The sequence below is a fragment of the Anser anser genome (assembly GCF_964211835.1).
Source record: "Anser anser genome assembly, chromosome: 1".
NCBI classification, from domain to species: domain Eukaryota; kingdom Metazoa; phylum Chordata; class Aves; order Anseriformes; family Anatidae; genus Anser; species Anser anser.
In genome coordinates, this window is record NC_139720.1 from 146,219,067 (window position 1) to 146,234,896 (window position 15,830).

A 15,830-nucleotide genomic window follows, 5' to 3' on the forward strand; every position below is an offset into this window, starting at 1 on the left:
GAACTTTTAGCAATCACATCAAATGATTTCAATGTGATGGTTAAGTCAAAAAGTGAGTTTTGAATCTACAGCTATTTGAATGGTTTTTGATTCTTTCAGTTAAGTGACGCGAACGAACAGAACAAGAAGTTAGATGATCGAGCAAGAAGCATGCAAGCTCAGTTAAATGATTTACAGGTAAGGTTTCTTCTTCCAGGTACCTTCTTCCTTTATAGTTAACAAGTGAAATATAATTGTTACATTTTATTGTAGCAGAAGCATGCATTGGTAATGGCACAGAAGTCCAATGATTCAGGAGGAGTGGTGTGCCAACCTAAACCTGTTAAGGAGGAAAATGAGACAGGAGCATCAGAAAGTGATAAGGTAAGGACTGGGCAAGGTGAAAGATCTGTGTGAAAGACTTTAGGCAGTAGAACGTTATGTATCTGCTAGAAATTAGAAAATGCTAGAAATTAGAAAAATAAAATAATTTTTATTGATTTTTTTTAGTGAGTTAATTACAGTAGGAATAGGTAGACACTATATTGGGAGAAACAGTCAACTGAAAGAATAAAGTATGTTGCTAAAAATGTCTTTTGAATTTTATATTGTGTATGTATATGTTTTTTGCTTATTTAGCTGTTTTCTTCTTCCTCTCATGTTATCTCTCAACTATGAATTAAAATTATATTCTGCCTGCACTGTAACTGTTTTCTTCTGCTGTGTCAGAGCAAATCTTAAACTTATTCTGGTTACTGCTACAGTACAACACTGTCCTTTATGAATAAAACCAGCTGAAATGTAGTTAGAGAAGTCAGATAACAAATTTTAATTTGATAAGCCAGAGATGATTGTACTGCTGTTATACTTTGGGGAAATGGTCTTTAATGTGGGAAAGGATAAATGCAGTGTTCATATATAGTTCCAAAAGGATCACCTTGTTTTCCTTAAAATACCTTCTTGCATCACTTAATGAAATACTTTCTGTCTCCATGTTATTCCAGTCAGTAGCAAGTCCTCTGCTAGTACTCTGCCAACATTTCCCGACTGGTAATGACTTTCTCCCGCTAGAGGCTAAACTGAAATGAGAAAGAGAGATATTCACGCCATTCTACTTGATCTATATCAGATGCCTTAAAACTGTACTGTCTCTATATAGCCAACATATTTCTCTGTGTACGTAGGTTTTAGCGTACTTTAGTCGCAAGTGATATATGAGCAGCATCAGTAGTTATAATTCTGAGTGAAGAGAAGAACAGTTGTCTGAAGGTAGATACAAGAAGACCTGTGAAGGTTTTAAAGAGCTGTTTGTGCAGCCTGTCTTCAGGAACCTCTGGATACCTTTCACAGAGTTTTTCTGTACAGTTGTAGTAGAGGGACAGAATGACAATGTCATGAAGTCTTTATTCTTCTAACGGTGCTACTTACACAGTTAAAATTTAGCATAAGTAGATTGTATGAAATAAAGCAAAGGAGTGTATCACATGTATCAAAATGAGGATTTCCACATGCACAGATCATTAAAGATTTGCTTTTTCCTTTTTAAAGCATTTCGTTAGAATTATAAAATAGATTGATTTTGTATGTGAAAATCTCTTCCCAATTCTTCCCAAGCCTTTCATAAACATTTGTCTAAGCACATAATAAAGCATTTGCGTATTACTAATGTACTCATATATTTTAGTCTATTGGTGTTGTGGTTTAGAAAATCATAAACTTGAAAGCTGAAATAACTGATGTTGTGGATGTATTACAGGTACTACTGAATTCAAAAGTTTACGACCTCTTAACTATTCTTATGGACTGGGTCTCAAACGAACACCTTAGCAAAATAGAAATACAAGGAGAGAGAGAGGGCAATGATAAACCTCAGTGTGCTAAAGAAAACTGCACTCCAGAAAATTGTATGAAGGTAAAGGCATTTGAATTTGTTGAGGCTAAAATGTTAAGATTCTTTTTATTATTTTTGAGAGTGTAACAGGTCAGCCTGTTTTATACGCGCTTTGAATACATTAATTAAAAGAAAATGACAGTCCATCAGTATTAATTCCAACAGTGAGATATAAGAGATAATTTGTCATTCGTGGAACATACAGATCATTTTTAAGGAAATGTGTACTGTTCAGTCTGAACTTTAGATTCCACCTGTCTTTCTCTTTTAAGTCATTTTTATCAGCTGATAATTTGTCTTGTGTTTTATCTGTAATACTGTATGTAATTCCTTTTTTCTAAGGAGATATACACATCTAATTTAAAGTATTTTAGTGCTGATATTAGGTATTAAAAGTTCAATTTATGTCTTATAAAAGATGATACCATGCAATTCTTTTAACACCGTCTTTCTTGGGATACCAAGGCTTGGAAATCAGTGAGGTGTTCAGGAAATCTGCTTTTACAGTGTTTTTTTCATTATATTTAAAATTTGTAGCCATTGGTATTAGACTTCAGAGTCTGAGCTCACACAATGTCTTTCCACTTTTTGTGTAAACCTGTGTAAAATGTAAATTCAGTATATGTATATAATTCTGTTACCTGTACCAGGTCTGCACAGTGAGTATTTGCACATGTAGTCTGTTAAACTCTGGGAATAAGTTTATTTTACTTTAGTGTTGTTTTGTTTTGTTTTTCTTTGTTTGCTTTTTACTTGTGGTTAGCTTATACTGTAAGTTCATATACTGCATATAACTTTGCCATTCTGTATTTTTACAGCTTTTGCATGTGGTCACTGGACAGCTCCAGTGGATGCCATTTGTGGATCCTAAACTATATATGCCTGTCATTCAATTTATCTACTGGTCTCTAAGGCAGATAAACACTGGTAATAAGGTAAGTTCCCGAGTGATATTTTGTATTATAAATGAGTATGAAAAGTAGATGTTTTCAGGGATTATATATAAAAGAAACTTTGCTCTCTTTGCAAAGCATAAATTCCTACCACAGATACATAGCAAATGAAAAAATAATTCTCATCAAATTAACTTTCTCACATTCATTGTTATATTTTGCACCATGTATGTAAACATATTTTTACATACATATGTGATCTTTGTTGCAGCAGTGTCTAGCATCTCAGGAATGATATTTTACCTATGTGCTTACAAAACTTGTGAACTAGGAAAAGAAATATATTTTTGTTCACTTTATGCATGAGATTTGTTGAAATTGATGGCAATGTGTGGCAAAGTAGCAAAGGAATTTTGATTTCTTTGTTCTCTACTCAGTGTCTAACTGAATAGAACTGTAAGCTGGTGGTTCTAGTGCTAATAAGAAAATATTCTAAATGAGCATGTTATTAAGTTTGATTCCGAAGTAATATTTCTGTACAGTTTGTTGAAAAGTCCAATACGTCTTACCTGTACGGTATTCTTAAGGTTCATGTTTAGACCTTAATTCTGTAAATGCTTTTGTAGGATCTAGCTTCAGGCATCTTCAGAAAAGAGTATAGTGTAGTAGGCAGCGTTGATTAAAGCTGAGTTTGAACTGACTTTATTCTGGAACCAGAGGCAAATTAAATAATGTCAGCATATCAGGGGTCCTGACTACCTTGTCTTTTTGTGAAGTGTGTGTTGACAAGGCCCTGTGCTAATGTTGTTCAACTGCTTATGGAACGCAAAGTAGTACAGATTATATTGCAATACATGGTCAAGGCATTTGCTATTTAATATTTAATCCTTAGGGGAACATACATATCTATACATAGTAGACAGGATTTTCTTGTATTTTAATGTTTACACTAAATGTGCACGTTGTTTGAAACAGCATGCAAGCATGACATCAACAATGGAGAGACTTGGAGAAGTTATTTTCAAAGGCATAGAACATCAGGGAAACCTGCAAACATGGTCTGAAAAGTCTACACAGAGTACACCAAAAACTGTACTTTTCTTTACAAGCTCCTTTATGCCTTTGAGGTTTCTGTCAACTTTAATTTTGCTTGAAACAGCGAAGTTTCAGCGAGGTAAGTTCTGGTTTTTATGATGTCTTTTTTTATCATCTTTTTATTTTTATCCTTTTTTTAAAAAATCTTATTTCCAGGAATGTGCCTGGATGAAAAACAAATTTACAAAATGCAGCAGTTCAATGATACTGTAGCATCTGTAATGCTTTATTAGTGAAGGATGTTTTATTTGAATTTTACCACCTGATAAAGCATAATATAGGGAAGGAAGTATGAACCTTGCTATTATTCATGTCATAATTTGTGTGGTCATTTTAATATGTGTTATTGTTGTCAGTGAGATCAACGTTTTTTGTGACGAAGGGGAAAAGAGATGTTGGTAATTCTCTCAAGCAATCACTCTAGCAGTGATTTGTTTGTCAAGATCTTCACTGCATATAATGGTACAGCTAATTGCTCTTCAGTAAACTGAAATCAGTAGCAAATTTCAGAGAGTTCTAGAATTTCATTGCTTTGTCCAAGTTTGATGTAAAGCTCATAGTCTGTCTAGCTCTTACCTCTCTGCTGTCTCCCCTCCTCTCCTACCAAGTCTGTCACTGCAAGTGGCTACCCATAAACATTATCAACATTGAAAAACATTGAAAAATGCTACTATATGCTGATGCAGTATAGTAATGTATTTTGTTAACAGGCAAAGCAAACAAGGTCATACTTGTCTGGAGATATCACAGTTCTTAGTGACTTTTGCTTCAGTTCATGACAGTTACTCCACTTGTGCAATCTCCAGGATGCCGTAGCATCTCTTCTCAGCAGGAGTTTCTTTAAAAACAAACAGAGCCTGAAAAGACAAAAAATTTTCGTTGAAGTGATGACAAAAATACTGACCTGTGCAGTATTTATACTGGTAGTGCTTAGAATAAACAGGATTTAAACATTCTGGAAGACCATCCTGACACCATTAATAAGCAAGTACAGTATTTCAGCTGTTGGAGGGAAGAATCGGTATATTTTCAATTTCAGTATCATATAGTTTCAGTCAGTATATTTTGGTGAAGCACGATGATTACCCTGAAATTGAAACTCACATTTCTAGAAATGGTTGATAAAAATGATGAAAATGAATTACAATACAAAAAAAAGTACTTATTGCAGAGATTAACTGTAAGCAGATGAAAGCTGTTGATCAGAATGAATCAGTTTAGCTTCTCATGGTTGGTTTTTACTGCAAGCTTATAGAACGTGGAAAAAAAATCTATTAAATGTATGTTGAAACTTACTGTGTATGAATTTTCATCACTGACCACGTGTCTAATGATCTAGTGATGATAAAGCAGCATGTTCAGTTTAAATATATATCCTGTTTCCTTCAAGATGCTAATATCCAGCAGATGGCACTGCAATTAAACTTTTGCTGTGTGATAAATTTTTGCCTTACTCCTAATTTTCTGTGCTCCGGATGATCAATGCTATTCCAAGATATTGAGGAAGATTTGACATCATGAAATTAAGAAAATTGAATTGATTCACTTAATCTAAATTCTCTGAATAATTTAGTGCTCTCCAAAATGGATGCGTATATAACATAGATGCACTGAAACTTAAACTACAGCCTTTTATGGAAAGGAATGCGAATAGTTGCTGTCATGAAAGTAATTGCACTTATTCAGATGAATTAGCCTTTTACTCCTTTATTAGAGGCTTCCCAGATGTTGAAACCAATATAGTCCCAAACTATGCAGCTTGTGATTTCCTTTTCTCTCTTAAGGAAGATATTAGAAAGGTTTTATGTTTGTAAATATATTTTGCTCAATTTGTGAGTTGTAGCATGTCTTTTTTTCCACTCACAACAATTTTTTTAAGGAATAAAAATAGGCAGAGTATGCCTTTAAATAAATAAATAAAATTAATATTTTCAGCCATCTAACTTTTTTTTATTAGTATATATTTGCAACAGTAACTCTTAGGATAAATATTCACATGTTTGTGATCATCTAATGGAACTGTGATTATAGAATTTTTATTCCCTGTTTTCTGTTATCTTTCAGTGAATTACCTGACTCATGCATTTCGTTCCCTTTGCGTGGACTTGAGAACAGATGAAGGAAAGATGTTATTTTTGCAATACCAATGTGTGCCTGTCGTACTAAGCCACTTAACTATATCCAGAAAATGTCTCCTTTCTTGTGCTCTTGATGCATTAACTGAGATGGCCAGGAGCTCTGATAAAAGTGAGTAATTGAAAAAAAAAAAAAAAAGTTATGATGAAAATAGGTGAGATAAGTATAAATACCAAGTAAAAAATAACGTGATGCTTCTCTATAAATAACCTAATCTAGCATTAGCATTTATTTGTGTCATTTAAATTCATTAGAGATATAAAGTATGTTTCTGAATTGTCTGTCTCTTCTCGCTGTCAGCATCCATGCTTTACATATTGTCCTGGTTGCTTTCTTACTGGTGTGATTTTTTTGTTATTATATTTAGTTTAGCTTTTCTGTTTATTGCACTGGTTTACCTTGCTGATGTTTTGCCAATGAGTATTTTTCTTTTGAAGTAAGACTGTGCCAGGGCAGCCATTTCATGAAATCCTGTTAGCAGGTGGAGATAAAAAAAAAAAAAAAAAGTTTATCTCCCCCCCTCCCCCCCCATGAACAGCTCTCCCCTAGCCATTTTTCACTTTCAAATAATTGGAAATGGCACATCTGTAAGAGATGGTTATGTTTCGCTGAATTGTACTGTAGTGTGGTCCTATAAAAGGGTTAATAATCTCATTATTCACAGTGCTTTTCCAGGTGATACAGGCAAAGAATCAGTTGATAACAGTCTGGATGAACACAAAACTAGTGAGCCATTCCAGTGTCGTGTGGAATAATCCTTGTTACTTTTCTTAGAATAAAAATCATTCGCTGTTTTTTTAGAACAGAAAAGGGGAGGAGAAGGGACTGCTGCTATTTGTGAAATACATATTGTTGGCTTGGGGTATTTTGTTACCATGTACTATAGCGGTGAAAATAGAAAGCGTGTTTAACTTGGGATGGAAAAACATTGAGTTAGAAGCCATTTTGTAGTGAGATAAGTGGCAGAAAGATTTACCTGATGTTGTTTTCTTCCTTTCAGACCGTGTGGTTAGTTTAGTTTTTTTTACACCAAAGTATTTCTAATCATCGTAATTTTGATTGGTAAAGTAACTGGGAGAGAAAAACCTAAGCAGGGTTGATGGTATCTGACATGACTTTGAAGAAAAATTCCACTAACAGTACATGTTCTGTTACCTAGCAGTAGTCATTTTGATATGCTAGATGCCTAGATTTAGAAGAATAATGGAGATAAATTGTGAGAAGTTCACATTTTGCCATGTTGCTTCTCAGAGAAGATATATATGCAAAACCAGGGAAGGAGGACTAATGCTTAATTGGATTAACATATGATTGAGAATTTATTTTTCAGCAACTGGATATAAAGCCTTATGCAGAGCCTTTCTCTTTGGTATAAGGAATTGCCTATATACATGCTATAGTCAGATTCTGTTCTTTTCCAATATATAGTTAATGTTTTCCAAGAAATTGTTAATGATGACAAGTAGTATTGTTGACAGGTAATCATAATTTCATACCTTTGTATGTTTCTTATGAACAAGTTATTAAAAGCAAACTGGAAGGTGGCTGTGAATATTCAGAGGTCTCTCTGTGTTAGACTAAAACAGGACTTTATGCACAATTTTAAAACTTTATTGTTATGCAGCCTTAAATATGAAGTCATAAGTAGCTGATCTTGTACTAAAATATGGAAACGTGTTACCCAACGAAACAGCCTCTGACCAACAGGAGTCGAAGTCTATATTTTTTCTCTATGATATGCAATCCCTAAGCATTCTTTTGATTTGCTGGAATAATCTTCTGAGTCTATATGATTATTCCAGTATTTTTGTTTAAACATATTACCGTTACAGCTTACGTGATTAGAAACTGAGTAAGAAAAAAAAAGCACTGATTTTTTTCAGATGTTCTTTTTCATAACTTAATTTTTTAATTTATTTTTTTGTGAAGTATTTTTATGGATTCAAATTTTAATTGTCCAGGCTGCAAGATGAGTCAGATGTGAAATACCAAATGCTTTGCACTGCCTCTTCCTGTAACTGCATGTACCTGTTGTTACAGTAAGCAATATATGCTAATGGTTCTATACATTTCAGACCTATCTGAAGCCCTCTTGTAGGTTTTTTCCTGAAAAAAAAAAAAAAAAATTCTCGTCCTCATATTCCAGACATAAGGCCTAGACTCCCTCATATATTGAGGGAAATTACTTAAGCTGCATGAGAAGAAAGCACCTATTGGCCTAAGATGGACATTTCTGTGCTTTGATAGAAATTATAATAAGAGATTCTGCAGTATTGCTTAAGCCCATTGACCGACTTGGTTTCAGTACTCATTTTTTCAGATTTTAGAGCAGTATCATTCCTTTTGGCTTCGTAGTATTTCTGATCCAGTGGGTGTCCAAGTTTCCCTTGCTAGTTCACACGTCAACAATGCTAATAAGGCATCCAGTTACTGAAAACATAACGTCAAATGTAACAGTTGAGGTATTGGTATCATCTGTTTCCTGTCAATATGCAGTATCTTAATGGCAAATTAGAATTAATAATCTTATTTGCTCTTCATCTTTACTGGCACACAGCTTTTTATGTACCCCATCCCCATTTTGGTTCAGGTGTTTCACATCCAGAATCCTGTCAGGGGAGAGTCCCGACACCATTGTTTCAATTGGAAATGGTGGAGGTCTGAAAGATAACATTGTTTGGTACTTTCTTTCTCTTTCTGTCAGTTTGTTATTGTATGTTCTTTGGTACTTTCCAGCTCAGGTTACGTGTTCATATGCAATATCTTCTACTTTTCTGATTGTTACTTTCTTCTGCTAGTTCTTTTTTACAAGGAAGAGAGGAATCAGCAGGCAGAGGTGGAGGAATAATTAATTCTTGAGTGATCTTTAAGCTATGAACCTGCCCGAAGATGGGTGTGATAACAAAACCTGATCTGATAACATTGTCACAGAAAGTAGATTTAATGCTTTGATAAACTTTGAATGCACCTCAAACACTGTTCAGTTGAACAAAACCAAATTTTAATACTTTTTTTCTTAATTTGACTCATAGAACAATTGTACTTATTAGCCAATGTTTCTCTGTAACATTCGAGGAAAATTGAGACCAATGCTATAGCTGAAGTAATTTTATAAAGAAGGTTATTTTCCTTGGGGCTTTTTTTGGAAGTAGGTGGTATAATTTGTGCAGTTTGAATAACACCTGTGTATTGTAAGAGTTCAGACTTTATTTATATGACATGATGTTCCAGAATCATATGAGTTGCATCTCAGGTTAGGTTTAATTATGTTAAGACTTTATTTGAGTTTGTCATCTTGTTTGAAATATTGTGCTTAGTTCTGAGCTGGTTATTGCAGGAGTGGAACAGAGGAAATAAGGCAGGCAAGGACAGAAGAATTGTTGGAACAAAGCTCTTTTAGGTTTCCACCTGGAAGAGAGAGTTGTGATTCCTTTAGTGATTCTAGTAGGTCGTTAGGCTTTTTCTGGTTTACTAAACAAAGTAACCCCGAATAGTGTATAGCTGCGATTTACAGGCTATCTAGGTTATTTGTGGAATGGTGTTTTTCTCTCTAAGGCCTCATTAGAATCACTCTTCAACGGTCAGACCATATTGGTTGCTGTTTAAAACTAGACCGTTTAAAACTAGAAGTTCACTTTTCAAAGCCAGATGGTTTGCTTTCTTTTTAGCCAACTCCTTACACACCTTCCAGTTCTTTTTCTAATCCCCATCTTCTCCAATACAATGATATTGCATGTAATGCTGCATAAACCTATAGCACACTTCTGTCTTTAGTTTCTGAAAATGTCTTGGGAGTTTTATTGAAGGGCATGAATATGTTCAGATTGGTTTGGTTTTTTTTGTACATGTCCTACATACATGTATTACATTGGCTGTTCCCTCTTCACAAAGTGCCACTTCCCAACTTGTTAGCAACAACTGTCTAACTTTCCTTGTCATAAAATCCAGCTAACGTTTCTTTCAGATTCCTGAGGTCTGCTGTGGTGTCCCTGCCTAAAGGGCTCTTTTGGAATTACAGGTTTGGGGCTTGTCCTTCCTTGTCCTTTCCATCAAGATAGATTTCCTGCAAACCAGCAAACTAGCCAAGGTGTGCACCCAAAAGACTAAAATGCCTTTATCTTCTGTCCCATCTTTCTTGTGCGGGCCTTACTAGTTATTTTTTGATATTTTTACTTCTGTGGCTGGCAGACCTTCTGCTTTTATGGGGGGGTGAGGGGTTGTTAGACCTTGTTAAAAAAGAACAACTTTTCATACAATCTGTCTTGTTATAAAGGTAGTTCCTGGCCTCCAAGGTGTAGGTTTTTGTTCTGGTCTTTTCTGTTCCTTGTAAACTTCTGTTCAGTCCAACTGACTTCTGTGACATAAGGAATCCTGTTCTATTTTTAACCTTTTTTATTGCTTTTTTTTTGTGTGTGTGATTGTCATTTGAGAATGGCGCTGGTCTCCCGTACATCCCGTGTCACAGCTGCGTGAAGGTCTTGCACATCTAGGAAGCTGAAGAGCAATTCATACCATCCTGAGGTCAACGCGTATTGGGTGATGGGCTGAAGCTGTCCTTGGGGTCTCTTAACTCGGGGTCACCCACGAAGGCATCCACACTCGAGGGGCCTTGCGCTGACTGTTATCTTGCCTGCCCTCTGTTGTGCCATAACCACTGGCTCTTACCAGGCCCAGCTGTTGATGACAAGAGAATGAGTTAAACTCAGCAAATGGTTCCAATCTTGCAGGTGACTGTGTTAGAGACAACAGCTCATTAGGAAGCTGTTCAGTGTTGTTACTGTTTCTTTCAAGTGTTTTCTGTTTCTGTGGTCCTTATGTAACTTTTCCATGAGCTAACTTTCCATCACTCGGTTGGGTTGGTCCAGTCTCCTGGCAGATCCACATGCAATTAGAAATGAAGCAAAACTGTAATGGTTAATTTGTGAAAACATGAACTTCAAGCTGGTGTTCCTGACAGTCTTCATTTTCTGAGGTGACAGAGCTTTAGCTATAAAACAGAATTTTCTGAATAACTATAGCTGGTGAGATTTGATGCTGTGAGTGACTGATTACTTTGAGGGTAAATTTCAGATGAATTCTGTCAACAGTGATAAATTGGTCATTGTTCATTGCAGTCTACCAATCAAGTTAAGTTAATGTAGCTACAAAATGCTGCATTTTTTTATGGTTACAATGGGAGGCTTTTGCAGATTATTTAAAATTGTGTCAAATCCTGACAGGATAGATTCCAATTTAGTTTTTCTACAGTAGTTAATAAAAACAAAATCTGTGCAGAGATGAAACAAAAATATTTAAAAATATACAGTTTTTATTCTTCCAGTTCATCAGATAGACAGGCATTTAAATTATATGCTTACTTTGTACATTTTTGATGATTTAAAATATATTCTGCAAAAGCTTATTTGAAATGAATATATAAACGATGTATGAAAAATCTCTTTAAATGCATGTCTTTATCAGTTTGCTTTCACGTAATTGAACTTTGTGAGACTTGAGATATTATTTCCACCTTGGCTCTTCTGTTTTATAGTAAAAATCCCTCAGCATATTTTTTATATTGTTTTATAAACCTCACAGTTAAAACATTCTTACAGTGTATCTGTGTGTATATGTGTGTATATATATATTAATAAAGTATTTTTAAGATACCTTGAGACCAGAATTTTTAATAATAAAATAATACAGTATTTTTAAGACCAGTAAGAACAAGCCAGCAAAAAAATGCCCAGGTAAGCTGAATATGGTATTTGTTTACACCTACAAAAAGGAATTTAAGGCATTTTGTGGATATTTATAGGAATAAATTGTAGGACCTCCTTCTACAGTAAAAGTAGAATAATATTACAATAACTATTAATTTAATGGCATATTCTAAGTAACTTATCCTGGGGCATACCAAGTGTGTTTATACACTAAGGGCAGAGCGCAGTGAATAGTGACTTTTGTTGGATTCCTAACAAATTTGTTCAGTTCTGTTACCTATTAAATCATTACTTATGTTCTTTATGGTGTTGCTATAAATCAGTCTGTACTATTAGAATCAAGAGTGAAACAACACAAGGGAACAGATTTTACTTTATTCTAAATTGACTGAGTTTTGGAGAGCAGGATAAATGGAAAAGATTATACAATATGGCCATGTTAAAAAATTATCCAGCATTTTACAGGAATTGTTTCGATATTCAGGTGTTCTTATCCAACTCTGACCTCTCAATTACTATTCTGCCTGTCTTGAAACAGCACAGTGACAGTATTTTGATAATGAAAGGCTGTCTAGTATCACATCAGTGTCTACAGGTACTATTTCTGTACATCATTTTGCAGCAGCTTAAAATATTTCCTTTTGAGTCTTTTTAGCATAGCTTAGTGTTCTCCTCATGTAATCATAAGAAAAGGATCATGATCAACTAACATTGAATAAACATGTTGAAGATAAGATTTTTTAATTTGAGTTTAAAATTGTTCAGTGTCCTATTTTCCTTTGTTTTTAGGGGAATAGGCCTTGTTTTAATACCACAAGTGCTGGTGACATCAGAACTCTTAGGAACTTGGGTGGTTTTTAGTTCTTAGTTTTACCTGATTTTTGCGTCACATGCCTGGAATATACCCAGTTATTACATTGTTCTCATGGTTGCACAACATGAGGCATATAAAGCCCTCAAAAGCTATAAATCAATGATTTATTTTTCCCTGCACCAAGTTCTGTGATGAAACTTTTTAATTATTTTCTTTTACAGATTGCTTACAGCTTTTCCTGGAATACTGCAGTACTGAATCCGTTTTCCGTGCTTGTTCTGAATTGCTTCAGAATCCCGGACTAGACATGTGGTTTTTGAAAAAGATTTGTTTTATGCTACGGAAACTCTCCGAAATAAAGTAATCCTTTATTACTGTTTTTCTGTTAATTACCATTAGATCACTGAACTTGGGGACATTTCTCTTTTTTTAAAAAGCTCATCTCTGTTTTGACGTTCATTTGCTCCAATACAAATAATACTGGACTTTCATTGTTAGCAATTATGTTTAAAATGTTTGTCACAGATATGTAAGATGAGTCTCTCAATTTGCCTATAAATCTGTGTAGTTCAGAATATGAACTAAAAAATAACTAGCCTAAAGAACATATATTCCTTATTTATTTAGATGACAAGAATGCTTAGAAGAAAACCCTTCTTTTCTTCCCCCCGACCTTCAGTTTTACCGAGTTACTTGGTAAAAATGTCCTCTGAAAATTGTTTTGTATGTGACTTAAATTTAAGTTTTGTCAATTTTCATCTCTATCAAAAAAAACCAGAGTTTAAGGTCTTGAGCCATATAAGACTTTGGGGGAATGTTAACCTTTACAAAATAGGTTTCCGTTGCTTGTTGGTTACTAATTTATTGTAACAAAGATCTTCAGCATGTCAGTGGTAGAATGCTGCTGAGTTCCATTGATGTGCATTATTTAATGGGATTGTTTCATTTACAAAAGCAGGTATTTACACTAAACCGTAGCTTACATTAGAGTTAGTTATTTGCAAAACTGAGGGTTTAGTTTGATTTTTCTTAGGAACAAAATTGAACTCGGGGGGAAAAAAAGTTTTCCTGTAAAATACTCTAATTTAAATCATATTTTTCATTGGAAATAAACTAAAAGTGTACTCAGAAATCCAGATTTTTAAATTTTTTAATTAAAAGACAACCTCACAGGTAGTGCCATGAATCTTAAAAAATGAACTTTGATATATTCTTTAAAGTAAATTTTTTACCCTTGGTTTTGTAGTAGTTCATTACTATATTTGCCTTGATGTTATTGTGGATTTTCTGTACGTGTCCTGTTTCTGAAATCTTGCTTCTAATTGGGGAAACCTTTTTACAGGTTTTCCTTGATCTTCCACTGTACTACATGTAAATACCATTTAGTCAAGAGAAAGCATAGTTCTTGATGATTTTTGTCAAGATTTTTCTTACAATGCATTGATAATTTTCTGCTTAGAGACAGAGTTATGTGAAGCTCCCAATATAATTTTTTTTTAACTGATAGATAATAGATCTGTAAAATCTTTACTGTTAAGTTGAAACTTGTCAATTATCTTATGTCAATTATTCTATGTTAAATCTTTTGCAGAAGCAATAAGAAGATGTTTGAATCGTTTGCGCTTCCCGAAGTGATCAAAGAACTTCTCAGGACAACACATCCTGATCACCATCACTTCTGCGTAGACCTCAGAGTAATTCTGGATAATTTGGGAGTGGCAGAGAGCAACAGTGCTAGACTCGAGTCTAAGCAAAAGTGACTAGCACTATCTTTTGAGAATTGTTGTTCTGTGTAATGTATGCCAACTCTCTATTGTAGTTCAAAAAGTAATTTATTTATTTATTTATTTATTGTTTTTAGTGCTTTCAATAAAATTGTTCATCAAAACCTCTGTATTCTGTAAGTTACTTTGTATCATGTAGAATCGTAATGATATTTCCCTCATTCATGAATAGGAAAGTGAAAAACTGTAATATGCTAAATTTCTTTCTTTCATACTTTGTGACATAATGCTGCTGTCCTGAGTGACTCATACAGTCTAAGAAATTGGATCCATTCAGCTAAAGTTGCGTGTCCTGAGTAAGCAGATCACTAATACCAACCTTTCCATACAGGCAGAAATTTTACTTCCTTTTTACTCTTCAGAGAGTTTTATGAATTCATTGATTGATTCCTATGGTTGATAAGTAACAGGCAAGTATTTTATCAAATTATCTTTCAGATAATTAGAGTTTTAGTGATTAAAACCAAATTTTGATTGCAGTAAACTTGAGGTATCAAATGAGAATTTTTTAGTTACTTTAATTTTGTAATTTCTTGGCATTTGCTCTTTACCTGTGTTTTTGTAATATCTAGTATTTTGTCCTGCTTTATGTGAACTTCTCATGTAACTTTGCATTGTAATGTCCCTGAAAACGTAACCTATAAACATTTCTTTAAATGCCTGGCTATAGCAATCCCTGATAATAATATTATACTTCAATGCTACTAATGTATTTTATATTAATTTCCAATTCAGTTCCCATTTGGTCTCTTAGTACCCACATTTCCTTTCTGAATGTGCTTGAATATATTCTTAGTCTGTCACAATTCAGTGTTCGGAATTTTGTATATGTAGGAAACGGGATACTTTCTAAAATTTCAACTTAATCTTCCATTTCTAATTTCTGATTCATCTTTTGTACTGTAACTACAGAAAATTTAATTGTAAAATTGAAACTGCAATTAAAATGTAAAGATCTGTTGTATGTTAGTCTTTGACTAACACTGGCAGTCAGTATAAAACTTCAAACAGGTTTACTTCTCATTTTCTTACATTTTTTCTTGTTTTTCCTGTGTCTTTTTTTTACCAAAAGTCTTTAAGTCTTTGAAAGTGGATTGAAATTGAAAGCAATATTTTTTTTCAAGCAATCTGACTTTCATTTATGACAAACTTTTCTATGAAAAGATTCTACATCAGACCTGGCACCAAGTACCAGACGTAGTACTGTCTCTTCTGTCTGGAAGAGAGAGCAAGCAGCATGAACTCTGTTGGTGGGAAAACAATTTAGGTAAATTTAAATAATACTAATAGTAGATAAAAGCTTTTGCCAACAATGGATTATGTTTTGGAATAAGTATTTCTTTATCAGTAATTTCACATTTGTCAGATTTACCAGCAGTGCAAAAGCATCCATATACTTTCAGCTGGAGACAAAATCCTCTTATTTAGGAATTGTATTTCTAGTCCTCATGTGCTGCTCTGCCTGCTTAGTCATTATAATGCTAGAAAATAAACAAGAAAAAAAAAAAACAAACAAAACTATAGAAAATTGTTGGC

At 34.0% G+C, this 15,830-nt stretch overlaps 2 protein-coding genes across 6 annotated transcripts in view; one reads left to right on the forward strand and one right to left on the reverse strand.

Annotated features, from left to right (window-relative positions):
• The first annotated feature begins 253 nt into the window (after nucleotides 1-253).
• On the forward strand, nucleotides 254-15,825 carry LOC310892178 (coiled-coil domain-containing protein 138-like). 5 transcript variants are annotated; one of them, XR_014577918.1, is made up of 9 exons: nucleotides 254-363; nucleotides 1,736-1,891; nucleotides 2,689-2,805; nucleotides 3,739-3,937; nucleotides 5,923-6,105; nucleotides 10,013-10,081; nucleotides 10,425-10,721; nucleotides 12,732-12,870; nucleotides 14,102-15,825. XR_014577918.1 is itself a non-coding variant. In XM_083819609.1 (7 exons), exons 1-7 carry the CDS (start codon nucleotides 271-273, stop codon nucleotides 10,490-10,492), a joined length of 885 nt encoding a protein of 294 aa, XP_083675735.1. In that variant the 5' UTR covers nucleotides 254-270; the 3' UTR covers nucleotides 10,493-11,640. The 5 variants fall into 5 exon arrangements, 3 of the variants coding, with proteins under 3 accessions (XP_083675735.1, XP_083675736.1, XP_083675737.1); XM_083819609.1 differs by lacking the exons at nucleotides 12,732-12,870; nucleotides 14,102-15,825 and having other exon boundaries at nucleotides 10,425-11,640; XR_014577919.1 differs by lacking the exons at nucleotides 12,732-12,870; nucleotides 14,102-15,825 and having other exon boundaries at nucleotides 256-363; nucleotides 9,959-10,081; nucleotides 10,425-10,505.
• The window catches only part of LOC310892162 (tumor necrosis factor receptor superfamily member EDAR-like), a 76,354-nt gene continuing 64,467 nt past the window's right edge, over nucleotides 3,944-15,830 (reverse strand). Inside the window, exon 13 of the mRNA XM_083819549.1 lies at nucleotides 3,944-4,715. The gene's annotated coding sequence lies outside the window, so the exon portion shown is untranslated. The remainder of the gene's footprint in view (nucleotides 4,716-15,830) is intronic.

What these genes read in the sequence shown, in the direction of transcription:
- LOC310892178 (XM_083819609.1), top strand. Translation starts at nt 271, where the DNA reads ATGGCACAGAAGTCCAATGATTCAGGAGGAGTGGTGTGCCAACCTAAA. An exon ending in CTCCAGAAAATTGTATGAAG is followed by an intron (nt 1,892 to 2,688) that starts GTAAAGGCATTT and finishes GTATTTTTACAG; the next exon opens with CTTTTGCATGTGGTCACTGG. An exon ending in AGATAAACACTGGTAATAAG is followed by an intron (nt 2,806 to 3,738) that starts GTAAGTTCCCGA and finishes TGTTTGAAACAG; the next exon opens with CATGCAAGCATGACATCAAC.